This window comes from Lates calcarifer, linkage group LG17 (assembly GCF_001640805.2).
Source record: "Lates calcarifer isolate ASB-BC8 linkage group LG17, TLL_Latcal_v3, whole genome shotgun sequence".
Lineage (NCBI taxonomy): Eukaryota > Metazoa > Chordata > Actinopteri > Centropomidae > Lates > Lates calcarifer.
This window is the reverse complement of record NC_066849.1, coordinates 12,297,235-12,322,367: the sequence shown is the minus strand read 5'-3', so window position 1 is coordinate 12,322,367 and position 25,133 is coordinate 12,297,235. Positions and strand designations below refer to the sequence as shown.

At 41.7% G+C, this 25,133-nt stretch overlaps 1 protein-coding gene across 1 annotated transcript in view; it reads left to right on the top strand.

Moving 5' to 3' along the window:
- agbl4 (AGBL carboxypeptidase 4) overlaps window positions 1-25,133 on the top strand; it is a 252,890-nt gene that overhangs the window by 81,217 nt on the left and 146,540 nt on the right. The window contains exon 4 of the mRNA XM_018673358.2: window positions 19,510-19,604. Coding sequence (XP_018528874.1) covers window positions 19,510-19,604 — 95 coding nt within the window. The remainder of the gene's footprint in view (window positions 1-19,509; window positions 19,605-25,133) is intronic.

The following is a 25,133-nucleotide window of genomic DNA, read 5'->3' as shown; positions in this document are numbered from 1 at the left end:
TATTACTTTGGATGAGCATTGCACAAATGGTTAGCACCACAAGAAGGTTCTGGGTTTGAGCGCTGGTTCACCTTTGTCTTTTCTGTGTGGAGTTTAACATGTTGTCCTTGTGCCTATGTGGGTTCTCTCTGGGTACTCCAGTTTCCTCCCATAGGCCAAAGACATGTTAGGTTAGGTTAATTGGTGACTTTAAATTGCCCATAGGTGTGAATGTGAGTGTGAATGGTTGTTTGTCTGTGTATGTTGGCCCTGCGGTGGACCGGTGCTCTGTCCAGGATGTACCCAGCCTCTCGCCCAATGTCAGCTGAGATAGGCTCCAGCCCCCCAGTGACCTTTACAGATAAACAGTATAGATAATGGATGGATGTGCATTGCACAGTTTGAAAGCATAGCCTGAAATTAAGGAGAATATGTGCTCCTTGTATTAAGAAAAACTTAGGCCATCTTTATAGCCTGTATATCTTTTTCCTTGCCTCCATTCAAATCTAAGTAGCCGCCACAGTCATTGGTAAAGCTGGCTGCTGCCTTCCAATCTAGCACAAGAAAAGCTCACTGAGTTTTCCTCGTAGAAGACCTCCCTATTTCTCTCTGAGGACTTCCCAGTAGCTCTCCAAGGTACTTTCTCTTTAATTCAATTTCAGATATGTTCCATCCCCTGAGAAGCCATCCAAACCTCCCCTTCAAAATGTTTTGAGAGGAGAGAGACAAAAGAATGTAAGGAATCAGAGATCCTGCCTCCAATAAACTCTGTTTCTCAATGCTGCTGTCCTACCCTGGGCTAACAGCTAACGGACCCAGCACAGAGCTTCACTACCCCGCTGGCACTGGATCATTCACTCTCTCAACCTCTCTTGCACTCTTTCTCTTCTTTCTTTCTCTTAGTTGAGAGCAGGTGGTTATTAGGTCTGAACCCACTCCCACCCCTCACTCAAACCCATTTCCCCCCTCTTTAGTGTTTGTGCTAAGTGGGGACCTTGCACCCTCCCACCAGTCCATCCGCTTCACTGCGGTTCCTCCAGGCTCCTTTTGAAGGTGCTTTCATTTAATCATTTCTTTAAAAAAGATTTTTTTTTCGAGGGCAGCACGAGGTCACAGATCACATCAGAGCTGCTTTCCGACTCAGTGACCATTTAATCAAGCCGAGGTCCATTTCGCCGCCACTCTTTTCAGACCACCTTTTCTTCCTGGGGCTCAGGGGTGAAGCCGGTGGCCTCGGCCCTCCGAATCCCATACCTACCAAAGCTTTAGAGGTGAACTGGGTGACTTACACCAATTCCCAGGGATTTAGAGCTTGACTGAGTGTCCCATATAGCCCTGTGGCCTCACCTGAAATACTTCTGCTTGCCCCTGACCCTAGCAGATACAGTCCCAAACCAAATGTTCCGTCTAACTTCAGTATTTTGAAGTACTCAAGCTCCAAGTTGGTTGATATATATTGATATCTTTGTCAGCAGAGCCCAATCAAGGTCATTCAATTGACCAATCCAAAACACTGCTGCCCTTTGATGATATTGCTAGTTTCACAACTTTCTTTCACCAACTTGGCTGCTTCATTCAATTTAGCCACCAACTGCGATTCAGTTTGTGGGATTGATGTAACTTTGTCTAGAAGCTGACAGCAATAGCGTCTGTGCACCATTAAAGGATTTCCTCAAGGTGTTGGAATCAGACACAAGTGCAAAACTAAGCAAAAATAAAAGAAGACAAAAAGGAGAAGATCTTTCCAAGTACAGACTGAGAATGGTTGTCGATCGATCAGCGTCACTTCTGCACACAGACATACTGTATGATTGAGGCTATTTAAAACAGTGTCACCATTACATAGTTTGTCCTCCAGAGAGCACTAACCAATTTATTTGTCAATTGTAAAACTCAAAGCATATTGTATCCTTAATTACTAAATGTAACCGCTTATATCTTTATCATTTTATTGGCACATGTCATGTAGTGTGATGCCCCCACATCAGTTCAGCCTGAGCAGAGGTTTAATCATGCAGGTTGAGTGAAAACACCTTTGCAGATATGCAAGGCCTTTAAATGTCAAACAGTGTGAAGCTTTTGGGCTTTTACCCACTCTGCTGTCATCCGACTTCTCACTCAGCAGAAAATTTTTCACTATGTTTTTTTGCTACATATAACTCACTCAGTGTTACTAATTATTTACATAGCCCAACAAAGTGAGCACATGAGCTGAGTTGTCACTTCCAAATTTTATTCTAGAAAACAGCCACAGAGAATTGACTGATTTGAGCAGCTGCAAATTATACCATCCAGCAAAGTGTGTAGATGATGACTTGACAGTCCTGGTTTTGCAACCAAATGGCCTATTTCTTGTCTGGGATTATTCAGTACCCAATTTTGATGGATAATGTAGAAGAAATCTGACGTTTACAGAACAGCTGACATGTTTTTTCAAATTAGAAATCAGAAACAAAAGCCAGTGACAGCACAGTGAGTGGTGCATTTGTCAAATCAACTGTAGGGAAGATCTATGTTGATGTCTGATTGGGTTGAGGAAATAAAAACATATTTTTTTTCCCGAAACTATGGTGGTTATGAATTAGGAAATCTCACCATCATTCAACCAAGTTATTATATATTTAAGATCATTTTTAATGTTTGATCTTTGTCTCAAAATTAACACAATGGAAAACTGTGTTAACACTTGCATGAGGAATATCACAGGTGTTAAATAATAAAATTAATGACAGCTAAATTCCACTGAGTTGCTTCAGTTCCAGGGCCCTGGTATTGTTCATGCTGTCTCACTGTCACACTGCCATGACTTACTGGGACACTTGAATACAGTATAACATTTATTGTCATTAGTAACATCTTCTTACTATGAAAAGTCAACATATCTGCTATGCAAAGGGCCTATTCAAATCTATGAAAATAATTAAGAATAGTTAACCCTTGTCCTCATTACACTCTAGTTGTGTCTTCTACTTTGAAGTGCTTCACAGTTTATTATATATATAGTTTATTATATATATTATATATGCCATTTATACATAGAAAATAAATTATCATCAAATTATTTCTACTCTCTACATCTGAAAAATTGATTACCCTTGCAGAATATATGCATGACTTTACCTCCATGAGATTGGAATCAAGTTTGTTTGTCAAATAACTAATTTGTGAATTCAGAAATTAAATATTTGTTTACCTGAATTTCATCTATGGATACATGCCTGTTGAATTATGTGTTTAAAGCACTGTGAAATTGTTTTTTTGCTAATAGTATTATCTTTCTTACTATGTCATGGAACAAGAGTGTTCATAAATGTATGTTGAATTCAATTAACTTTGTTTGCTTCCCTAGTTTCATAATCCTCAGCAAAACACATTTGTGTGCTGCTGTATGTTTTAAAGGCATTTTGAGTCTTTTCTCACAATGGTATGCATTCATATCAGTGTAGCACATGGATATATATCATCTATATTATGGATTAGGTTTTCCACAAACACTCTGTGATATAAACGAAACATACCAACAGAAAAAATTCACTTTGTCACATGGTGGATAGTATAAGTCACCGTAATGAGTGAATACAGAGTTTCAGCTCTTTGCTTGCAGAGTTTCCACATACTGTAAGGTAACAATAATAAACACATAGTTAAAGTTGTGGAATAGTCATGAATAAAAGAGTTGCTCTGTATATTATCCCACCTAACTTTCCTCCTTTGCTCCTGTCGCAATTACTATGGCCACTACAGGGCATGTTACAATTAAACGTAACTATGGGTCGTAATAAGCTACTATGGTCTTGTTTTTTAAAGGAGTGCAATCTCAATCATTGTTACTTCACATAGTCGCAAAACTTGCACCCAGGTTCGTCAGCTAGTTGTAGTTTTTTCAAAGTATAGCTTTACCATAAGTTGTATCAGTCAGTCTTTTGTCTTTGAGGTTGGCTTGGTCTGTCAGGGCCCCAAGCCTCAAGTTTCTCATTCTCTGACAGATCAGCTGTCAAACTTGTCACTTCCTTTTATTTCCTTTAATTTTCGTCACCTGGTGTGAACTGAAGCCGGCTAAACTCAACTGAACTCAACTGATGTAAACCAAACTGACCTTAACCATTGGCTTTGTGGTGGAGTTGTTGCTCGGTTTTGTAAGGACACTTCCACCCCACTCAGCTCTTATTTATGAAACCAAGCTGATGGGAGTCTTTCAGTTGCACACAGCAACATAATTAGCTGGGCTGTTTTCAGACGGCCAGTATGACACATCAAACAGACATCCAAAGCTTCATCCCTCAAGTCCACATTTTAAAAATTGATCAGGGACATCTTTAATATGAGAAAATCTTACCATTGTTCAAACTCAGGGAGTCAGTTTCCCTATCCTATCTGTCTCACCTGTCTGTCTCTCATGACCTCTCTGTTCCTACGTTAAATGTCTTATTCTGTTCTCAGTAGATGCACAGCCAATACAGTGATCCTGAATTCTGTCAATTAGCTAAATTAAACTTCACTTGTTAACTAGGCTACACCTCATTTTGAAAGTGTCTGTTGGTTTATGCCGTGTGCTTTTTTAAAAATTTGGATCTGTGTTAGTCTATCTGGCATGTGTGCTGGTGGTGCTTTATTGATCTGTTTTGCTGCCAATCGATGATGGGTGTGGTGTTTTCCATGCTTATCAGACTATAATCAGTCAACTGAAGGAAAACTATCACTTTTGTTACGCGTGATGTTCCAAAGGTTACTCTACGCATTAATTCCATCATGCATTCAATAGATATTGGACATGTTTTTTTTTCTTTTTTTCTTTTTTCCCTTTCCATGTCCCAGAGAGATGATGCATTTCCTTGTAGAAATAGCCACAGTGCTCTTCTCCTGAACCATTAGGAGGCTCGAGCCATTGTTCATCCTGTGTCTCTGAGCCATCATCCTTTTACCTCTCCTTTCCTTAACTTCTGCTTGTGCTCGGTGCAGCAGTGTTGTCCATTTTGATCCTTTTTCATCATTTGCAGACTTGCAGAAAGAGACTAGGAGCCGCCTCCAGACAGACAGAAAGAACGGTAGCTAAAATAAAATGCTATGCCATGTTTTAACGGTCTCTTTCTTGGAGGGAGGCATGTAAATATGTGAGCGTGTGTTTATGTGTGTGCACCGGTGCATGTTGATGAGGTGGAGGTAGAGAAGATTGCTTTTTTACAGCCTCTCAATCACAAAGACCCAACCCAAAGGTACACATACAGACATGGTAGACCATTTCTAGACATATAGCTGTTAAACAGTCAGGCAGCTGGTAGTTAAAGAAGATCAGAAAAATACCTTCTTCAATTAAGTCTTTTGCATAAAGTGCTTGAGTTGAAGAGGTGTGTTGTGTTAGACTGAACAGCAAAATAGTGTCCCTAGATACACACTAATTCCCTTCTTTGTGATTTATGGATTTAAACTGCATCTGTTAGGATCATCCAAATCCAGCATCCTCTGTGTTCCCCTGTCATGATGATGGTCACGTCAGCTTTTTGATTTATGCTCCTTTACTCACAGCAAGTTGTAAAAATGTCTAGGCATAAATGATCTTGTAACACAAACAGGAGCAAGGACACCCAGTGTCAGGGGTGTGCACCACCTGAAACCAGACACAGTTAATGTAATCCAGTTGCAGAATCACAGCACCAGCACTTTCAGACATATAAAAGAACACAACTGTCACACCAGAGACTGGAGTTTGCATCGGTCCCTTCTCTGTTTAGGTTTAGGCAGCAAAAACGCGTTGGTTTAAATTAGGGAAACATCATGGTTTTTGAGAAATGTAAATAAACTTCTTGTGTCTGAGATCACTGTGAATTTCCTCTACATCAAACCAGACTGCAATCGTTCCCCGGCTATATGCATGTACAGTTTAGTTGTATGGAAATGTGATTTCCAGGAGACATGGTTGCTAATATGCTTTCTTACTGAGAGTTAGATGAGAGGATCAAAACCACTCCCCTGTCAAAGTGGTAAATACTGTCTGTAGCTGCAGCAGCCAGTTATCTTAGCTTAGCATAAGGATTAGAAACGGGGGGGAAACAGCTTGCCTATCTCTGTCCAAAGGTAACAGAATCCATCTACCAGCACCTCTAAAACTCACCAACACATGGTGTCTTGTTTGTTGAATTCATGCAAAAAGTGAAGTGTAAAAACAACAAATCTATAGAGATTTAGGTGCAATCTTCCATGGTGTCTGCCCTCATACACATATGACAACCTGTGACCATGACACTTCTCACACACACACATTCAGACTAAAAAATGGCAGCTACAGAAAACAGAAAAAACAGTTGTAACACATATTTCCTATAGGCGGTGTTGGTGTCAAAATTGTAGCCATCATTACTGCTGATTTTACATCTGTAGGTCTAAACTGCTGCTGCACAGATTAACAGGTTTAGAACTAATCTGATAAGGACAGCTCCCCCTTTTGGAGAATCTGCAGCCTGCTGAACATCAGTGTGTGAGTTTGTGAGCGAGTTATGATCCAGCTCCATGAGGTGTGTCACATCTAATTAAAACAGACTGGATGTAACACTGACGACTTGTACATTGCACTCATGTCATGTCTTAGAAGACAGAGAGGAGGAGTGTGAGTGCAGAAAATGATTGATATTCTACTGGGGCATCTGCCATTCACAACATTTATACTGAATTTAGTGTCTCAGCACTCTGTGCTTATCCACAGGGCTGTGGGGTTAGCGCCCTTGCAGACCCACCTCACCATTCTCGACATTGACCCGTGACATCACTTCCTGCTGACAGAGCGCGGCTGTCAGAGATGAGCCACAGCGTCCTTCAACCTCCATCCTCTTGCAGTCGTGTAACTACTGTGAAAACAGACACACAGCCTTCACGCAGCCTTTGACCTCTGTTTTGTTCTCTGTTTTCAGCAAGCCTTTAAATTAGTCTGAATGTGTTATATCAGTGTGTCAGAATGAAGGCCTGAGGCAGCAGTGCAGAGAGATGAGACTGAGAATATAAGCTGCAAGTAGTACTGGACTCTCATTAACCTCCCTACCTCCTCTCTCCTCACCAAGTCTCCTTCATCAGCTCATCTGGGCCTGAAGTGACACATGGGCCTCTAGAGTGTCAGTAGCGATAAAGATGCCGCCACTTCAGCGTTTTAATTGGAACTTCTGCTGTTGATGTGCGAACAGCTGTAGGACGGAGAAGGGCAGATCTATCATCCCTGCCCTCCACAGACCGCCTGAGGTCAAATGGCAGCAGTTACTGTGGCAGGAAAACCCCCAAAGCTCCTGTTTATTTATGATTTTATTGCTCCGCCCCTCCCTCTGCACCGTTCCACTCTCACATCTGCATACTCACGTCTGGTTGTGAAATGACTGAGGAAGAGAGACAGAGATAGGGGGAGAGGGCGAGCATCTGGAGGAGTTAGGGGGCCGGGTCGGCCAAGCAAAATGACCAGCAAGGACGTATTTTTAGATTCAATGCGGGGTTCACACACTCACACACTCGCATACACTTCTGTGAATCCTCAACTCGCCCCGCAGACACAAATCCATTATTCATTTCAAAATGACTCATTTTTCGCCCTGTGGCTCCTGGCAGTAGTGCGGCGCCTGACCAAGGGGGGTGCTTTTTCTAATTAATGCAGATTGTGCAAGAAAACAAAAAATAACATATTTACTCTGACGCCTGATATTACAGGAGTGAAACACTGCTGGTGGCAAAATCTAGTCTTTGACCTATTATAACCCTGCACACTTCAGACTGTAGCTTGCTTTCAGGGGACAGATGAGCTAAACTATCCTCGTTGTTATCCTTTGTATTTGTGCGGTGGTGTTGTTTCTTCTTTTATCAAGTCTTACAACAGAAGTAAATCCAACTACACTAGTATGCATCATGTTCTCATGTGGGCAAACTTCAGATCAGACCAGTGGCTGTAATTCACCTGAAGTTGCATACTCTTTTCTTTTCTGTATCTGATGTCAACCCTGCCTTGTCAATCAGCGCGAGGAAAGACCTGATAGGTACAAAGCTAACAAGACCGATATAAGCAAGTTAAGCATCACACTATGTTGTCTAAGCACAGTGAAGAGAACAAGAATTCTCCTCAAGCTGTCCTCCTGAGATGTGATCTGATTTTAATGAGCATACCGAATGTCAATGATAAGCATTGCACGTGTGTTTACCCCTATATGCAGTATGAACTATGGAGTGTGCTGACAGACAGGACCAGAGATCATTATGGTGTGGAGATCACATGCATACATATGCTCGCACATACACAGACAGACAGACAAGAGACGCACACACATGCTCACAGGTATCATTACTATACGCAGCCCAAGATCGAGGTGGGGCCACGTCTTCTAATTCAAATATTTGATAAGGCGAGACACAGTACTGCTTTGCATGCTATTAGATGGCAATCTAAATAACATTTACATGTCATTTACGTCTGTTACCTTCTTTTTGAAGGGAGGTGTCAGTGACTGTGCACATATTAAAGCTTGTATTTATTCCACTAGCCAGCATGGTTCCTTTGCTGAATTTGCAAATGAATGCAAATACGGGTTTCCTCCCCAGACAGTTTTTGAAAGGTGGTGGTTATAGGGAGTGGTTATGACATTTGGAGACACAATATTTCATAAATGCATAGATATGATGTCTTAGTTTATTTGGGTCTTTGTTCAAGAACATATCACTGAGCTAGATGTTTGTTCTCTGAAAATAGTAATAGTGTTGTCACTTGTGCCATTGCTTGAAAGTGTTGTGCATAACATGATATTTGAGGGAATGTAGCGCTAATCATTTGCAGCACTTTTTGTTTGTGAAGATAATGTTGACAACACAGACTGTAGACTTGTAAGCAGGTGAAATAATTGATGAGCTTACTTTGTCTCTGACTTTCTCTCTCTCGTGCTGTCTGCTCATCACAGCAAAGAGTTTTATACAACTTTATTTAGCAGCCCAGCCCTTGAAAATACCGTCAATTAGTGCAAGCAAGAATAATAATGAAAGCGTTTAATTGCATTAACATAATGCCTTTGAACGATCATTACCAAAAATGGTCGCGATAATAAAGCAATTACTATTTTGAGACAGCAATTAGCCCAGCACCTTTTTCCGATGTCATAATTACCACCAGCAAGAGGAACATGGATGGATGCTCATGTGTTGCAAGTCTGTGAAGGAGCTGGAAGCGATGGAGAGGATGAAGATGAAGATAGGCGAGATAGGCTGTCAAAGACCAGGCGTATCACTCTGAGGACGTTATTCCCCTCTGACACATCCACAATAACCCTCAAGAGGAGCAATTGCTTCCCTCTGTCCGCACACGAATTTCAATGTTGTTTTGCACACATCTCTCCATTATGAAAGCTTTTTTTGGTAACGGAGGAGATGTTGAAATAGAGGGAGAGAGATGGAAGGAGCGAGGCAGGCGCGGATGGAGGAAGGGAGGGAAAGAATGAGAGAGAGATTGGTTTTCATGCCTGGTAGTCAGCGAGCCTGTAAATCTCCCAGGAGCGTAGTGGAAGACAGCAGAAGGTTGATAGTCATCCATCACTCCTGACAACCCCACTGCTCTGGAAGGGCCTGACAGCACAGCCCTGCCTGAGAGAGGGAGAGAGAGAGAGAGAGAGAGAGAGGGAAAAACACAAGAAGAAAGATAAATAGAAAGAGATGCTGCCTGCAGAATGAGCAAATTAACTCTTCCATGTTTAAAGCAAGAAGGCAGAGGTGAAAAAGAAAAAGAAGGTGAGAAGACAAATGTATGGAGGAAGAGGGAAGGAGGGGAGAGAAGTGCAGCAGTTGGCTGTTACAGCCGCTCTGTTCATCCCTCACTGAGCGCCTGTGGCAGCAGCGGTGCTGCTGCTGAGGGAGTGGAGGTGGACTGGCTGGAACTAGCTCTGACCTCGTCGCAGCAGTAGAGCAAGACCATGTGGCTCATAGTCTCAGGAAGTGCAAACTTGCATCCTTCAGATGTTCTTTGTTTTCTACTAGTCATTAGAAACAGGGCATCCTTTTCTTTCTTCTTTTTGTGCCTCATACTTTAACCAATTCACATGTGTATTTCATGAGAATTGCCTTGAAAATTTCCATTTTCCATGTTTGGTATTATGTTCCCTTGGTGGGCCATGATCATAATTTCCATTTACTGTTATCATGTGAATATCATGTGAATATTGACAACATGTCTGTAAAACCCCTGCCTCCATGAAATTAAATTTATATACTGCACTATTAATCTGCAGCAGCAAATGCATTTTCAAAGGGGGAAACATTTTTATTAAAGGCATTTGCCAAATCTCAGAAATGTTGATACTGAACAAATTTGAAAAAGATGAACTAACAATTATTTTACTCACAAAATTTGCTCTTGCAAAACTACATCCACTCACGGCAAGTGCTACACAATTAAACTTTTCCATGGTTTTGTTAACACATTCACAACCCTTATTGTCACAATATTGTCATCTTGTTTTAATATTTAAAAAGAGATGTAAAGCACGAGACAGGATGTTTTTACTTTACCATCTAACATTTAACTAGAACCATAATCCTTCCCTAACTGTAACCAAATGAATTGCCAAAACAAATGAACAGTCTACGTACACAATTTCCACGAGAAAGAGTTGGTGTGTAACAGCAGGCCTATTTTACTGCTTTTACCTCCTTCTCACTACAAATGTAAAGCAAGAGTAAGATATATTCCATACCTCTGGTAAGAACACCATTCCTGTTTATTGTAGCTTTCTAAATAACACAATAAAACACCGACTAAGAGTAGAAGAACACGTACTGTGCTATTCTGTGTCAGCTGGACATATGGGATAAGTTTCATACTTGGGTGTGGGCTGGGTGGTAATAAAAGGGGAAGTGCGTGTTCAAAGAACATCAGGTCTTATTGCCAAGGAGCTGTCCAAACACCCTGTCAATTAAACAGACATAGAGTCCCAACATATCTGACAATCTGTGGGTAGCTGGCCGTGACCCATTCTACACATATCGACTCCACGCATACTGCAGACAAAAACACACACAAAGAAGCTCATTATTAAATCACAACATGGATGCGTGATCTTTTTATAGTGTCGCAGCAGTGTCTATAGCATGTGCTGTGTGTGGCCTGGGTAATTAAATGAAAGCGATAAAAGACTTCTGTAGAGGTGAACTAATGTTTATCTCTAGTCTTTCACAGCTACCTCGCTGTGTGACCTGTAAAATACTCATCCATAATATGAAAAGGTTAAGGTTTTACAATTCCACTGTTTGTTTATGTGTGTGTAAGTGTCTGTGAATGTGTGTGTCTGTGTGTGTGACCTCCATCCATGTCTGGAGGGTACTGGCCATTGCTGTCACTCATTGCGAGAGAAACCCTAATTAAAGAAGTTCCAGTTGTACGTCGCCTTACAATGGAAGGCAGAGATTGCCTTTCAACTCAGCGCCGAATGCAGAAACTTCCTCCTCCTTTGGCTGAATAAAAGAGTCTGATACAAAAAGCCATGAATGCCTAAACCAAACAAAAGCTCTTTAAAAGACTGTCACCGTGCTATCTGATATCTCCAGGAACAGCACTGCTTTGAATAAATCTTTTTCAGTGAAGGAGGGAGAAGGAAATTAAAAGCTGACATTTAGAAGGCTGCTGCTGGGACTCATGGCCCTCAGGATCAATAGCTAGGTATCTCACAACTTCCCCCGCATATTAGCTCACTTTTCCACAGGGCATCGCAGACTAAGTACAAACAAACCAAAACTACTGTAGGAATATTACTGTGTTGTTTTGTCAGTTTACCTTCAGGTCTGTGTGTGTGTGTGTGAGTCGGTCAAGTAGCAGATGGGGGCGGGGTATATGTGTCTGTCTCTGTGTCTGTGTGTGCTTGTTGTCTGTAATGTGTTTAAAGGGTCCCATCCTCCTCTTCCTTGTGTCAGCACCTTGAGCTGACATTGGTCATTGGGGACCTAAGCTGTCAGCAGCAACACCACACTGAGGGAAAAAAGGAAGGTGAGAAGGTAAAAGAGAGCAGGAGTAGTAAAGTGTGTATGGTTTGTGTGTGTCCGAGGGGTACCTGTGTTGGTGACATTGCTGACATTTAGTTGTACTGGGTGACATTGTCAGCATGCGACTTTGTGAACACTGTCAGGTTATGTATAGCAGCAGAGTTACTCAAGGTCACGCATGTGCTCCCGAAAGAATCACATCCCTGTCCCCCCTGTCGCCCTCACATGAAAACACACACATACACACACGCAGGTGTCCTACCAAACACATACGAGACGGTGACCTCCGTCCTCTCCCATAGGGGTTCAGGCTGTCCCTCAGTGTTCCCCTGTCATACTGTTATCCCCACCTATTGCTGCCTTGTGACCTTCCTCAGTGTCACCAGGCTTTACTGGGTCTTAACCACAGCTGAGCTGTCCTGCTTGAGCGGGCCTTTGCCATAATGCCACCCTGGGGAGTCACCACAAACCCACTGAAAAGGCTTCCTGCTTTTCTGCGAGTGCCAAAATAAACAACCGGTAGCACTTTATGTAAATTAGATGGGCTATTTTGACAATTTTAATCCACATTATTTGCAAGGATTTTTGTTCCATGCAGCTGAAAGTGCACCTGTATTACCGTGCTGATCTGTGGGCTGTGTTAGCCTTAAGGGAAAACTATTCCAATTTTGTGTTTTATTTTCACATCTCTAGCAATCAGTTCAGTTGGTTATGATAACACTGTACCCACCAAAGTTGTGAGATCTCAAACATGAGCAGTCAGACAATTGCACAGGTTGCTAAAAACAAGATAACGGCCTTGCCAGATTATCTAAACTCCTTAATTTGTAGGTAAAACCAAAAGCGATCACACTTGTTATGTTGCTTATAATTACACAGGAAACAGCTTTATCAGGAAGTTGCGCCATAAGCTGTGATGGTCGTTTAGTTGACAGTTCATAGTTGACAGTTTTGATAAAGCTTAAACATTTACCAGTGTTGTCTCTTCCAAATAATTGTTTAGAATCTTCTGGTCGTCCACGCATACTTGTTTCCTTGTTGGATCTATAGTTATTGATGTTGCAGCCATTTCTTTGGTAAGTACATTATCGTGACCAATGCGACCGATGACATGAACTTTTAGAGTAAAACCCACGTTGTAATAAACTTTTCAAACTAGTAAATAGGCGCACTAGCCCACTACCTCAGTTACCACAAAGGTATTAACCTCAGTGACAGCTGCCTGTGAGGACTGATATCTGCCAGTGGACATATCAGTTTTAAATGGCACCTGCCAGGAAGTGATTTCTGTCAGTGAAACACAGTGCTGTGCCGTTCATGTAACATGCATAATGCTATGTCAGTGCAGTGGAGCAGCTGTGACATATAATACTTAATAGCATAATTTCCTACTGAAATAACACTAAAATATGCTGAAGCAATCAGGAAGGCTTAAACCACCCTCACCACGCTTTCTCTTTTAAAAAAAAAAATCCTTAAATGTATTCTTATACAATTTTCTGTCAAGTCAGTGTGATTAATAATTGATTCCACCGTTGTTCAGGAGCTTACTTGTAGACATGCAGATCACTAAATTAGCTTGATGTGTTTTTAAATATGTCACATTACTGTACCAACATTGTCCAAATGAAGAGCAATGCTCTTCACTTCGCTGTATGATTTCTTTATCATCTCACATTAATCTATGTGCTGTAAATTGCAAATCTATTTCTCATAGTTCTACATATAATGAAAATATGTAAAAATGAGCTTTGCATAGTAAATGGGAATTGGTGTTCATTTGAAAGTAACATTTGATTATGACAGTTTTAAGTGCAACAGTTGCTCAGATTTTCTGATGGTTGAAACATTATTTATCACCTTGTGTAATACACTTGTTGCTATTTTGTACATCATGAGATCTTGAGCACAAAATTAGAAACTGAAAATCTGTTGTGAGAGCTGAGTCAAAGCAATCATAAATCACCGTAATGTGTGTCAGACTGAGGCTTTGTTTAATCACCCTGCCTTCTATTAATAGTGTTTGTGAGTGTGTTTGAGTTCACATAACAGTAATTATGTGTACTGTGTTTGTATCTGTGTGTGCCTGTGCACATGTGTGCTCGTGCTGGACTCTGGGTGTGTGTACTGTGCTCCTGGCGGTGTCAGGTAGTCCCCAGTAACTGTGGGTAGTTGGCACGCTGTGCGTCAGTGATCAGCCTGATCAAAGACAACAAGAGAGGAACAGGCAGAGCTGCCAGCAGCTATCAGCCTGCCTGTCTCTGATGGCTAAGGACAGGGCTTACAGATCTGCTCCGCTCGCTTGTGTTATGCCGAGGAATCACAGTGTAGCCAAGGTGATTCATGGAGCCACAGTGTGGTGATGTGTGCAGGTGACCTCACCTGTTACCTAATGGGATGGTTTGTCTCAGCTGCATTGTTGTTGTTTTGTGTAGACCACTGGGCAACATTTCAAGTGCAGTGTTGTGGGAATGATAATGTTTCTGTGATGAACTGATTTTAAAGTAATAATCTAGTGTTTGCTCTGGTCTGAGCCTGAGGGTCAGCAACAAGAAAGAGTCCCTGGAGCAGTTTCTGTTTCTGTTTCCTGCACATAAACCCATCAGCACAGTAAACTATGATAGGACAGTCTCCTTAAGATGTGGGCCACCCAAACTAACCACATATGCACATTTTCACATGATAATCTGTACCTAGAGCTTGATATTTTTTGTAGATTGTGTGTAGTATATTGTAATAATGTAACTGTATAACAGGTAATTTCATTGTCAGTTTCTATTCAGACCCACTCTTTGACAACACATGTACAGTATTGATAATTCAAAAGTTGCATACCTGATGTCATGTCAAAGGTAGTAAACAATAATAACAGGTATATAGTTTCTGTTTTCATTGAAGAATAACAACATGCTTATTCAACATGCTTTATTCTTAAATAAAGTCAAACTCTTGAAAATAGCTGTATTTTATCTGGTCAGAGTGGTTTTAGAACTTAATCTACTCACTAACCAGCTTTCACATTCTGCACACATTATTATTTTTCCAATCATTTATAATAAAATCTGCTCAGCCATCACCACCAAAAGGACAAAGTGCTCATTCTCCCTGTAGAGGTCTTGGTCTACGCATTTAGAATGGTTTCTTTAATAATTTATCCAGGCTTCTTCCAGGAAGCAACGCTATCTGGCCACACACTGGATCGATGGAGATCAAAAGACAGCATTTGGTCCTAAATGCAATCCTATCCTGAAGCGACACTGACAAGGCTATTTTAGTGCCAACCTGGCTGGCTGGCTGGCTGGCTGGCTGGCTTGCAAGTCTGTTTAAAGGGTAACAAAGAGGTTTGGATTAGACATCAGTCATTTAGACCATCTCCCAAAAATATTTTAAATGAGTCGTCTGTTCTTCCTTTAACTCTGATGTACAGATCAGATTAACAGCACACATTCCAGAGACCCTGTGCTCAGTAAGATCTATGTTAAAACAGAGAAGAATAGATACATTTAAGCAAAGATTTATTCCTAGATTTAGATTTTTTTTTTTTTGCATTGCATTGCAATGAAGTATTTGTTGAGTCATTGGTTTTGATCAAGTACCTCATTAAGCCTCTGCAGATACATTATAGTTATCTGCTGCTGTGAGAGAGGGAAAATCATACTTATTGCACCATTAAAGTTCATTTGAGTTTTGCGTGTTGTGAGATTCTGTCAGCCAAATAAGGCTTCAGCCAGTGCAATATGCAAAAACTGCCTTTATGCAGGTTTGAAAATATTTCTCCTTTTGACAACATCTCATTTTCAATTTGTCAGAAATGTTTGTTTTACACTCGGATGCAATATTTAAGGTTGTCATTTGTATAGTGCGACTGTGCAAAGTTGGTGTGTGTATCTGTGTGCGTCTGTTGTGACACCACAGAGACACCTGTTCCAGTCTGCCATTCAGCGGTGATGGGGACGGCGCCGGGCTTTGACACGCTCCGTTGACATGACAGCTCAGACAGCATGGATGTTAATCTCTTCTAACTGCTCCCAGCCTAATTAAATCTTCCAGGGCAGCACACATGTGCAGACACATACGCACGCACACAAATACATGTACACACACAGGCACACACATGTGGAGGCTTCTAAATTGGTCCTGGTTGCGCGTATCTTTTAACGACCTGGACAATTGGCTCTACAGCAGTTTGCTTGATTTTAATTCAGTGAAATTTTGTGCATGTGCATGTGTGCGTGTGTGTGTGAGAGAGAGAGGGAGACACAATCAAGTTGATTGGTCAAGTATGCTTGCAAACGAAGAATTTTACTCCCGTCGTCAGTAGCTCACAAGTGCAGAGAAACACAAGCAGAACAGCAACAGCAGTGTTCTTTTACTTTGCCTCTTGTATATACAAAAACCACATCACTTTCTGTACATGTCTGTCCACTGACATGACTGTGTAAACTGAGAGCTCTCTCTGTATGCACAGTACTGTAGATCATCGTCTATGCAGCACATTCTTCAACTTAAAGACTGCAGATGGGAAGCTCATTTCAATCCTATTGCTATATGATGGCTACAAATATTTAATCTACTGAAATGGAAGGGCCTTAAAAATTTTCCAAACAGTTGTGCATGACATTATAGATATTGGTGTTCCTTTACAGATACATTAAAAGTTGTATTTTGGAATGCATTTAATCAGAACTTGATGAAAAATGTTAAATGTTAAAGGCACGGCAAAGCTCAACATACATGAAAGAGTTTTGTTGATTTTGGAGAAGCTTCTGTCAACCAAAGCCACGAAAAATTGATCTTTGTGCTTCCACTTGTGATAAGAAGTGTTCTTAGCAGATGGAAACGCGAGCGCAATTTCACGCAGAAATGAATACCAAAATTGCACCGGTCCTCTCTATCTGCTTAACCTCAGTTGCCAAACACCGGGTTGGAGTTAGGTTTGTGTCAAGCCATGAATTTACCAAAGTGGACTTCCATGGCATGGCATGCCAACAGGCCACAGGCTAGAACTCATAGGCTGTTAGACCCATAGAATTTAGTGCTTTGTGACACTAATTCTAACTGAAGGACAGTTGTCTTAAGGAAAAACTGAAACATGTGGACAGAAACATGCTGGCAAATGCTAAATAACTTCCTCCTTGTCTATACTATCTTTTACCAGTTGCCTTAATGTCTCAATGGCTGCTTCTTTATATGAAAAAAAGAAAATATGTGTGTGTGTGTGTGTGTATGACCATTTGATGAAGTAACTATCCGCAAATGTGTGTGAGAGTGCATGTTTGACATGAACTGCTCAGGCAGATGAATGAGATGAGATGTAATATATCTAGTAGTGAACAATTGTAACTGCAGAAAGCAATAGATGTCAATTTTCAGGATGAGAAGCAGGCACCTAATGAACCCATTACAAAACTAGATCACATGGCAGATGCTACTCTAAAGGAAAACACTCTTGTAACTTCTAAGTGGTAACACAAACACACTTGTCTTGTCCACCCACAGAGGAATAATGCTTGGTAGTAAATGGTCCAGGGTTTATGTTACTTTTAAGCTTCTAAAAGTTCGTCTTGTCCTGTAGCTTAAAGACTTAGTCCCTGATCTGATGTTTAGTCACAAGACGAAGAGAATCTCTTTTAATCTGTTTAGCTTCAGTGAAATTAGAGAGCCACAGAGGGTGACTGAGACTTTTGACATCCTTCCCTCTCCACCAGCCCACCTCTGTGTGTCCTCTACATCTGTCCATCCAGCCAATAGAGCCCAGTTTATTTTCTTTAACCACCTGCAGTAACTCTCTCTCCTGCCCATATTTATCTCTGTTGTGCAATTATTACCCTGTCTCTTTGTCTCTCTGTGTCTGTCTCTGTGTCTCTATCTCGCGACAGTACCTTTTTCTCTGCTTGATTGTCTCCCGCCCTCGTATTGTGTATCATTCTTCCTGCGATTCTGCCTTCTTCTTCTCCCCCTTGCCTGTCTCTCTGTCAACTGTCCAGTCTCAGCTCCCTCTGAGTTAAACAGGCCGAACAAATAGATTACAAACAGTGGGTAGAGTGAAGCTAAGGAGGAAGACAATCTGAATTTGTTGTGGATAAAGAATGAGGAAGGAGGCTGTGCAGTCAAAGAAAGCCAGTGGAGTCAGAGTAAGGCTGTATTTGCCTGAGGGGAAAAGGCTGAAAAGTAGCTCTCGCAACAGATGTGCAGGGCAGTAAAGTGTAATTGAAATGCCAGCAGCAATGGTCTTATCTCCCTGCTACAGGAGCCTGCTGCCAGTCTCAACATCAGTTAGATGTCATTTTACCTAAGTCTGAATCAGCCTGCCACAATCCACAATCCTCATTCCTCTGATGCTAGGCAGGAGAAAAAGGGAGAAATGGATGAGGGGGAGGGAGAGGAGAAAGAAAAGGAGGGAGAGGAGGGAGAGGAGAGTGGGGAGTCTGTAATAGGATTTCAGTAGCACCCAGTTAACTTCCACCACCTGGACTTAGTTGGTAATTTGATATGCCCCATCAATAGGATTCATTTACCTCACTGCAGTATTACCATCACCATTCATTTGACTTTTAAAAAATTTAAAAAATAGATTTATTCATTCCTCTCTCCACATTTTCCCACTCACTCTGATCCTAATCATGCACACTGGATGTGGGAGGAAGGAGGGGAGGGGCTGCTGCACAATATTTAAGCTAAGAAAGAAAGTCCTTGGTCCAGTGGAGGTGGGAAGTTAGACACCATGGCTTGTCCTCTGCGCTCCAGGCAAAGCTTAATGTTTTTGGGCCAGGCAGCGTCCCTCTGGGGAGGACCATAATGTCCTCCCAGATTAGAGGCTGGCACTCCTCAGAGCTGCTGCCTTTTTATCAGGAACTTTGTTACTGCATGGGATCATCTGCGGGACGTTAAAGCTGCCTTATCTCCCCACTGTCATGTTAATGTGCTTGTGATTTTGTGTGTTGTTGGTGTTATCCTTGGTAGTGGCACACAGTTCAGGGGTTTGTGTTTTTCAGCCACTCCCAAGTCACATGAGAAGGAAATGGTTGTCAAGTATGATTCAGTTTGTGTTTTTCATATATACACTACAAAACTTGGGACTGATTTAACCTCTAAGACTGATATGACTTCTTGCCAGATTCAGTCTCAGATTATATCTTTTATTGCTTCAAACATTCATTTTTACCTCAATAGTAACTGCTATGACCATATTATAGGTGTGCTGTGGAATTTCTTTATGTTACTTACCTGAAGGAATTCTGTGTATCCTTGAGGCCTGACATTTGGTGCCATTTCTTCTAGCGAAGTTTTAAATTTTTCAAGTTTTTGAAGAAAAAAAAAAAAGCATTGTTACCTTACAACCTTTTTCTCTGCTGGCTTTGATGGTGCATTGCTGCGTTTCTTTGCACATTACCACAGCTAACTGTTGATAATGTATTGTGTTGCTCATGAGCTTGAGTTTTTGTACAATGCAAAACAAAAACCACAGATCCACTCATGAAAAGACTGTGCTCTGTATTGCTACTATTTGTGACTTTAATGTGGCTTCATTGTTTTTCCAATGTCTTTCAGAGAGTCATTTTCAATGTGGTCAACTTCTCCAAGACCAAAAGCCTGTACAGAGATGGCATGTCTCCTGTGGTGAAGTCTACCAGCAGGCCAAAATGGTAAGTTGGTTATTACAACATTAGCACAGATTTAATGAGCTTTATTTAAATGAATGAATGTGAATGCTTTGGACTTTCCTTTAAATGCTGCATTCTGATGCCTCTTCATCTGTAAAACTTCAGTTCACATCGTGGTCACCAAAATGCCGACAGAAAACTTTCTGCAACTTTGAAGAACTTTTCTTCCCAGCCCATCAGTAGACACATACATTTCCCCTCTCTCTCCTACACACACACACACACACACACACACACCACACACACACACTCACACTCTAAAGACTGGTACTTTAGCTTTCCAGAGTGGATGCGTCTGGGCGCATTAGCATGTGATCCATTGGTTGCCAGTATGACGGCTGTCTGATGTAATAACGCTTGACTGATGGATGCTGAAATGTGTGTGTGAGTGTGTGCGTGTGTGTGGGAATGAATAGGTGTGGCAGGAGGGAATGGGGCTGGTGCAGTGGGGTTGGGCATGGCGTCTGCCAAGCAGGCTGGTGTATCCAGTGGGGCGAGGAGGGAGAACAGGGGTAGCGTGATGAAGTGTTGCCGTCCAAGAGGAGCCCTGACATCTGTCATCAGTTGATGGAGGGCATCCGCGGAAACGCCAGGCATCTGCCACCCTGAGCTGTCTGCGTCTGCTAGCCTAACGCCCGCACCAACCATATCGTAGCGCACCGGTCGCAGGCTAATGGGAAGAGACAATGGGCACGACACTGTAGACAGGAAAGATGAACTGCTGTCTACAGTACCGCACAGTGCAACACGATGCAGCTCAGCTCGGCTGCCTCGCTCTCTCGTGATTTGACTCCATGTGGTGTAGTTGCAACTTTGCACTCAGAGTTTCTCTGTTGTGCTTGTGGAGATATGACTTTTTCACACTGCCAGAGCCACTACTGGTGTCTCATCCTGCCAACCATTTATTTACAGTGAAGCTGGCAGGTGCTTGCCTCGAAATTGGTGTTATTTCTCAGGTGACTGTAGTTACGCTGTCAGCTAAGTTACTGTGTAGACAGCACCACAGTATAAAGCAAAGTTATATCTCTGTTTCTTTTATATGTGGTAACAGTTTGAAGCAGTGGTAATTTAACTGACATTTTTTGCCAGGTGATTATTGTCCCAGGTTATGAAAAATGCCAGTTTCTGAATGGTCTTGACTTCTCATTTGACATAATCGTGGGTGTCTGAGGCATTAATCTGCACAAGAGCCTTGTTGGGTCATTTAGGTCCCAAAGCTTTGCTTAATGCGCTAATCATGCAACACCGGGCATGTTTATGTTTCAATAAGCCCTCATAAATAGGTATTTAAGTGACAGACACAGCGGGAGGTAACGTTGCTGAGGACCGATTCCATTTACCTCCCCAGGCTAATACTGTTTTAACCACTCCTCTCAGCGCTGTGCCATCTAAGAGGCATCATGTCTCATGCACTTGTGGAGCCATTTTCAACTGTCTGGGGCTTCCAAGACCACAGTTGACATTGTTTGTGTCCCCACAAAGTGGTCAAGATGCTTTTAACACAACCACCTCTATTTGACTTTCCATGAGCACAACAAAGCACAGACAGCTCCTAAAGTAGCAATCTTCTTTTTGACAGTTACAGATATGGAATAAATAAAAAGGCAGAGCGTGGAGAGCTTCGCCTGTCTGATCCAAACTCACACAGGACAGGATAAAAAAGGTACAGAGAGAGGGGGAGATAGAGAGAGAGAGAGAGCGAGAGAGAGAGACTTGCAGAGAAACAGTCAGAGAGAGAGGGTGGAGGAAGAAAAACACAAAGTACAAGAAAGAGAGATTACTGAGACAGGTAGACAGGGAGGAGAGAACGAGAGAGTGAGCTGGAAAAGATTGCTCCCCCTCTTCTCCCCACTCCCCACCACCGTCCTCCCACCACCCCGCACCTGTATTTATCAAAAGAATCGTCAGTATTAGCTCAGGAGTTGAAGCCTTTATCTCCCCGTGCAGGTGCCTTATGTCCTGGGGTCCCAGCATCGTCTGGTGCTGGAGGCTGCGGGGCTCGGCTGGCCTCGGCTAAGCTGGACGTCTCAGTGAGAGACAACTGGCAGATTACAGTCCTGCAGGACGTTCAGTGCTACAGGTGGAAGGATCTATCCTCTTTTCCTTCCTCCATCCCTTTCTCTTACATCCCTCACTCCATGACTCCTCCAGCCAGGAGGCATCAGAGCTGACAGAGTTCTGCATTTACTGTATCTTTTGGCATTTAAACACAGCCACAGGTTACAAGTTTGATGAACAATTAATAATGGATAAACTAATTAAAAGGGACTGCACTGCTTTGTGAAATGTGACTGATGGCTTTTATTCTGTCAGTGATCAGAATGTCAATTTTATTAGATAATTTTTACTGCATGGTATTTTATATTTTTCATATTTTTGTGTGTGTTTAGGACATTATTAAAGGAACAGCAAAATAACATTATCTTATTTTATAGCCATCTTATTCTTAAAAATCTTAGCATCATATTCATTAATTCATTAATTCACTCTGACTTACAAAATTGTACATCTTTGAAATTTGACTGTCTCTCGTGATTGGTAATTGAGTTACAGTTCAAAGTGGAAAAAATGCCAAGAAATTGAGAAAAGGAGTGTGAGTGTTTGCGAGACAGTCTGTCGAAGACAACAGCCCCCTTGGTGACACTAGGTGCCAACCACACTCCCTGCAGTCTGCTTGTTGTTAGACTGCTAGAGCAAAGAATTGCCCAGCGTCCTTATTTTCTGAGATAAGCTAATTAGAAAGTCAGAGAGCGTGGTGTAATGCAGCTGTTGGAGGCCGGAATGCCATGGGGTGGGGTAATGGCCAGGATGGCTGCGTGAGACCAATTGCATCAACCAACAGATGCTTTGTACGGAGTCCCGTGTGGCGCTGAGTAGAGGATATTAGGGCTGCAGTTTTTCATTATCGATTAATCTGTAGATTTTCTAGTTGATTGTTCTGTCTGTGTAAAGTTGAAAAGGGAATGAAAAAATACCCATCATAGGTTCCCAGAGCCCAGTTGCCTGTTTTCTCCAACCAAATTGGTCTTGTTTCTGTTCATCAACTAATCAGTTTATCAGTGATAAAATATAAATTGAGATATGTTACAACAAACCCTCTGTCTGTGAAGACCATAATGCAGTTTAAAGACCTCCTCTAATGAAAATCAACTTTTCAACGTGTCTGTTTGGTGTTTTTGCATGATACAAGACATACATGCCAGTCAGTGTCATGGCTGAGTATTTCTATTTTGGAACCACAGTGCACTAAAGACAGTCTCAAAAACATAGATTCAGACAGCCTGGGTTTCATTCATCATTTACCCAAGGAAGCCAATCCTGTCAGCTTGCTGAATGGGGCAGAAGAAATCTGAAACCTCCAGTGCAGAGTGGACTTATTAGTACAAAGAGTGAGAGTTTGAATTAGCACAGCCACTAACGCTGTGTCAGCCACTGCCTGTTACAAGCTAACAAGCTAACAAACAACACGAACAAATATAGGATGCTAACTGCACTTACCATTCTGATGCGCCTGTTAGTCACTGAGTCTGGTGCGCAAAAGACTCATCTGACACAGTCACATATGTGTATGGGGAGGTCTCTCTGATTTTTCCTTTATCTTGATGCGCCCTGCTCTTTCACCAGTCAACCTAGCGCAAGCAGCAATGATGGGCCGGAGATATGAGGAAATGAGCCTAGATGTGCTCAGACAGATGTGCTTCCAGCCCCTTTTCAGACGTTTTTGTACTTGTTATGTGGGTAAACCATGTTAAACAAAATATTAATCATAGCAGAGTATCTTAAAACAATGTAAATATGATAATATAAAGAGTATGGTCTAGACCTGCTCTATATGAAAAGTGCCTCGAGATAACTTCTGTTGTGATTTGGTGCTATATAAATAAAAACTGACTTGACTTGAAAACATGTTTTTACATTTTCAACATTAAATAATGCTAAATAAAATATGATTCAAAAACAGTTTACTTCTAATTCTAACATTATTGTTGCTTTAATGTCACAATCTCAAATACTTGTCTTCACATAATTTCTAGCTGATTAGATCTGTGATGCATAATATACTGGAAATGTTCTGATGTGTGGTGTCTCTTTTAATTAACTTTCCACTTTTTCGTCAGTCAGTAGGTGTGTGGATAAAAATAGCTACACCTCTAACTGAGCTAACAGATGAACAGTCAGAGTCAGAGGAAATGGGTTGCCAAACATTGCTTCTAAAGTTAGAACCAGCCAACCTTGATCAAGGGTAAATGCTTTTCCCACTTTTATTTATGGGAGGCAACAAAAAACAGAGGAGTGCTTTTCAAGCAGTTGTGCTCAGCTTCAAGTCGCTCAGACAGACAGACTGACAGTCAGTCAGTCAGGCAATTTTGCTTTTCTACCAAAATCCTTCCTGTAAGCGTGTGATGCAACAGCATAGTGAAATTCTATTTGGAGATGTCTGCCTCTCCATTGGGGTGCGTGTTAGCAGTAATTGTTCTGTCAATCAGCACAGCTCCGGCCTGCATGCTTCCCTTGCCACTTGTTAAGCCCTGGCAGAGGTCTAGGGGCGAGAAGAGGTGAGGCAGGGAGAGGGGGAAGAGACAGGATACCTCCACTGTTGCTCTGTGTGTCTCTCATCTCTCACCTTTGTCTGTCTTTACAGTGTTTTCAGATAGATTCACTCCCTGTCTGTTTTTCTCTTGTGTACTCTTTTTCCTCTCTCTCTCTCTCTTTAACTTATTTCCACTGTTTTTCTATTTGTTTCTTTGTTTTAGTTCTGCTTACTTTACTTATTTCACTGATTTTGCTTTTGTGAATTATGTCCTGTTGTCCAGTTATCTCCTCTTTGTCTGTATATCTAGTGTTATGCTTTATTGGTTGAATTTTCATACCTTCAGCTCCACTGATAAACCTACAATAAATAGATTTTTTGGGGCTACTTAGGAGCAGCAGAAACAGGCACAGAAAACAACACTGACATAATCACCTTGACATAGCAAACTTGGTAGCAAACAGTTGTAGTCATATTCCTCATCCTCACTCTGTTTTTTTTTCTGTCTCCGCCGCACCGCTAAATACTCGACCCCAGCTTGTTGCTAACTTTGTGTGCCATCTGCAGTGACTGTGAGTACGATGAGTGTGAACCACAATGATAGAGCTGCAGACCAGAAAACCAAACAATGAACTAAAAGACGTTATAAAACTCCAAAGAGTTATGAGGAACTTCATAGTCTGGTGATATTTCTCTGTGTTTATCACTGCAGTAGCCATTTGATCCTTTGTTCACGCAAAAATATTGATTATAGCCATGTTACATTAGGTCACTCCTGAATTTCAGTCTTGTTACGTTCCATTATGAAGGGGATGTGTAGAAACAAATAAGAAAGACTCAGGCTCCCTATTTTACTGACACAAACCTTTTTATATTTATTTTGTTGTGAAGTGACTCTGATTCTCTGACAGACTCCACAGCAGAATGGATGTAGACCAGCTCATATTTTGGACCCATACGTCCCATTGCTCGAAGGAAAT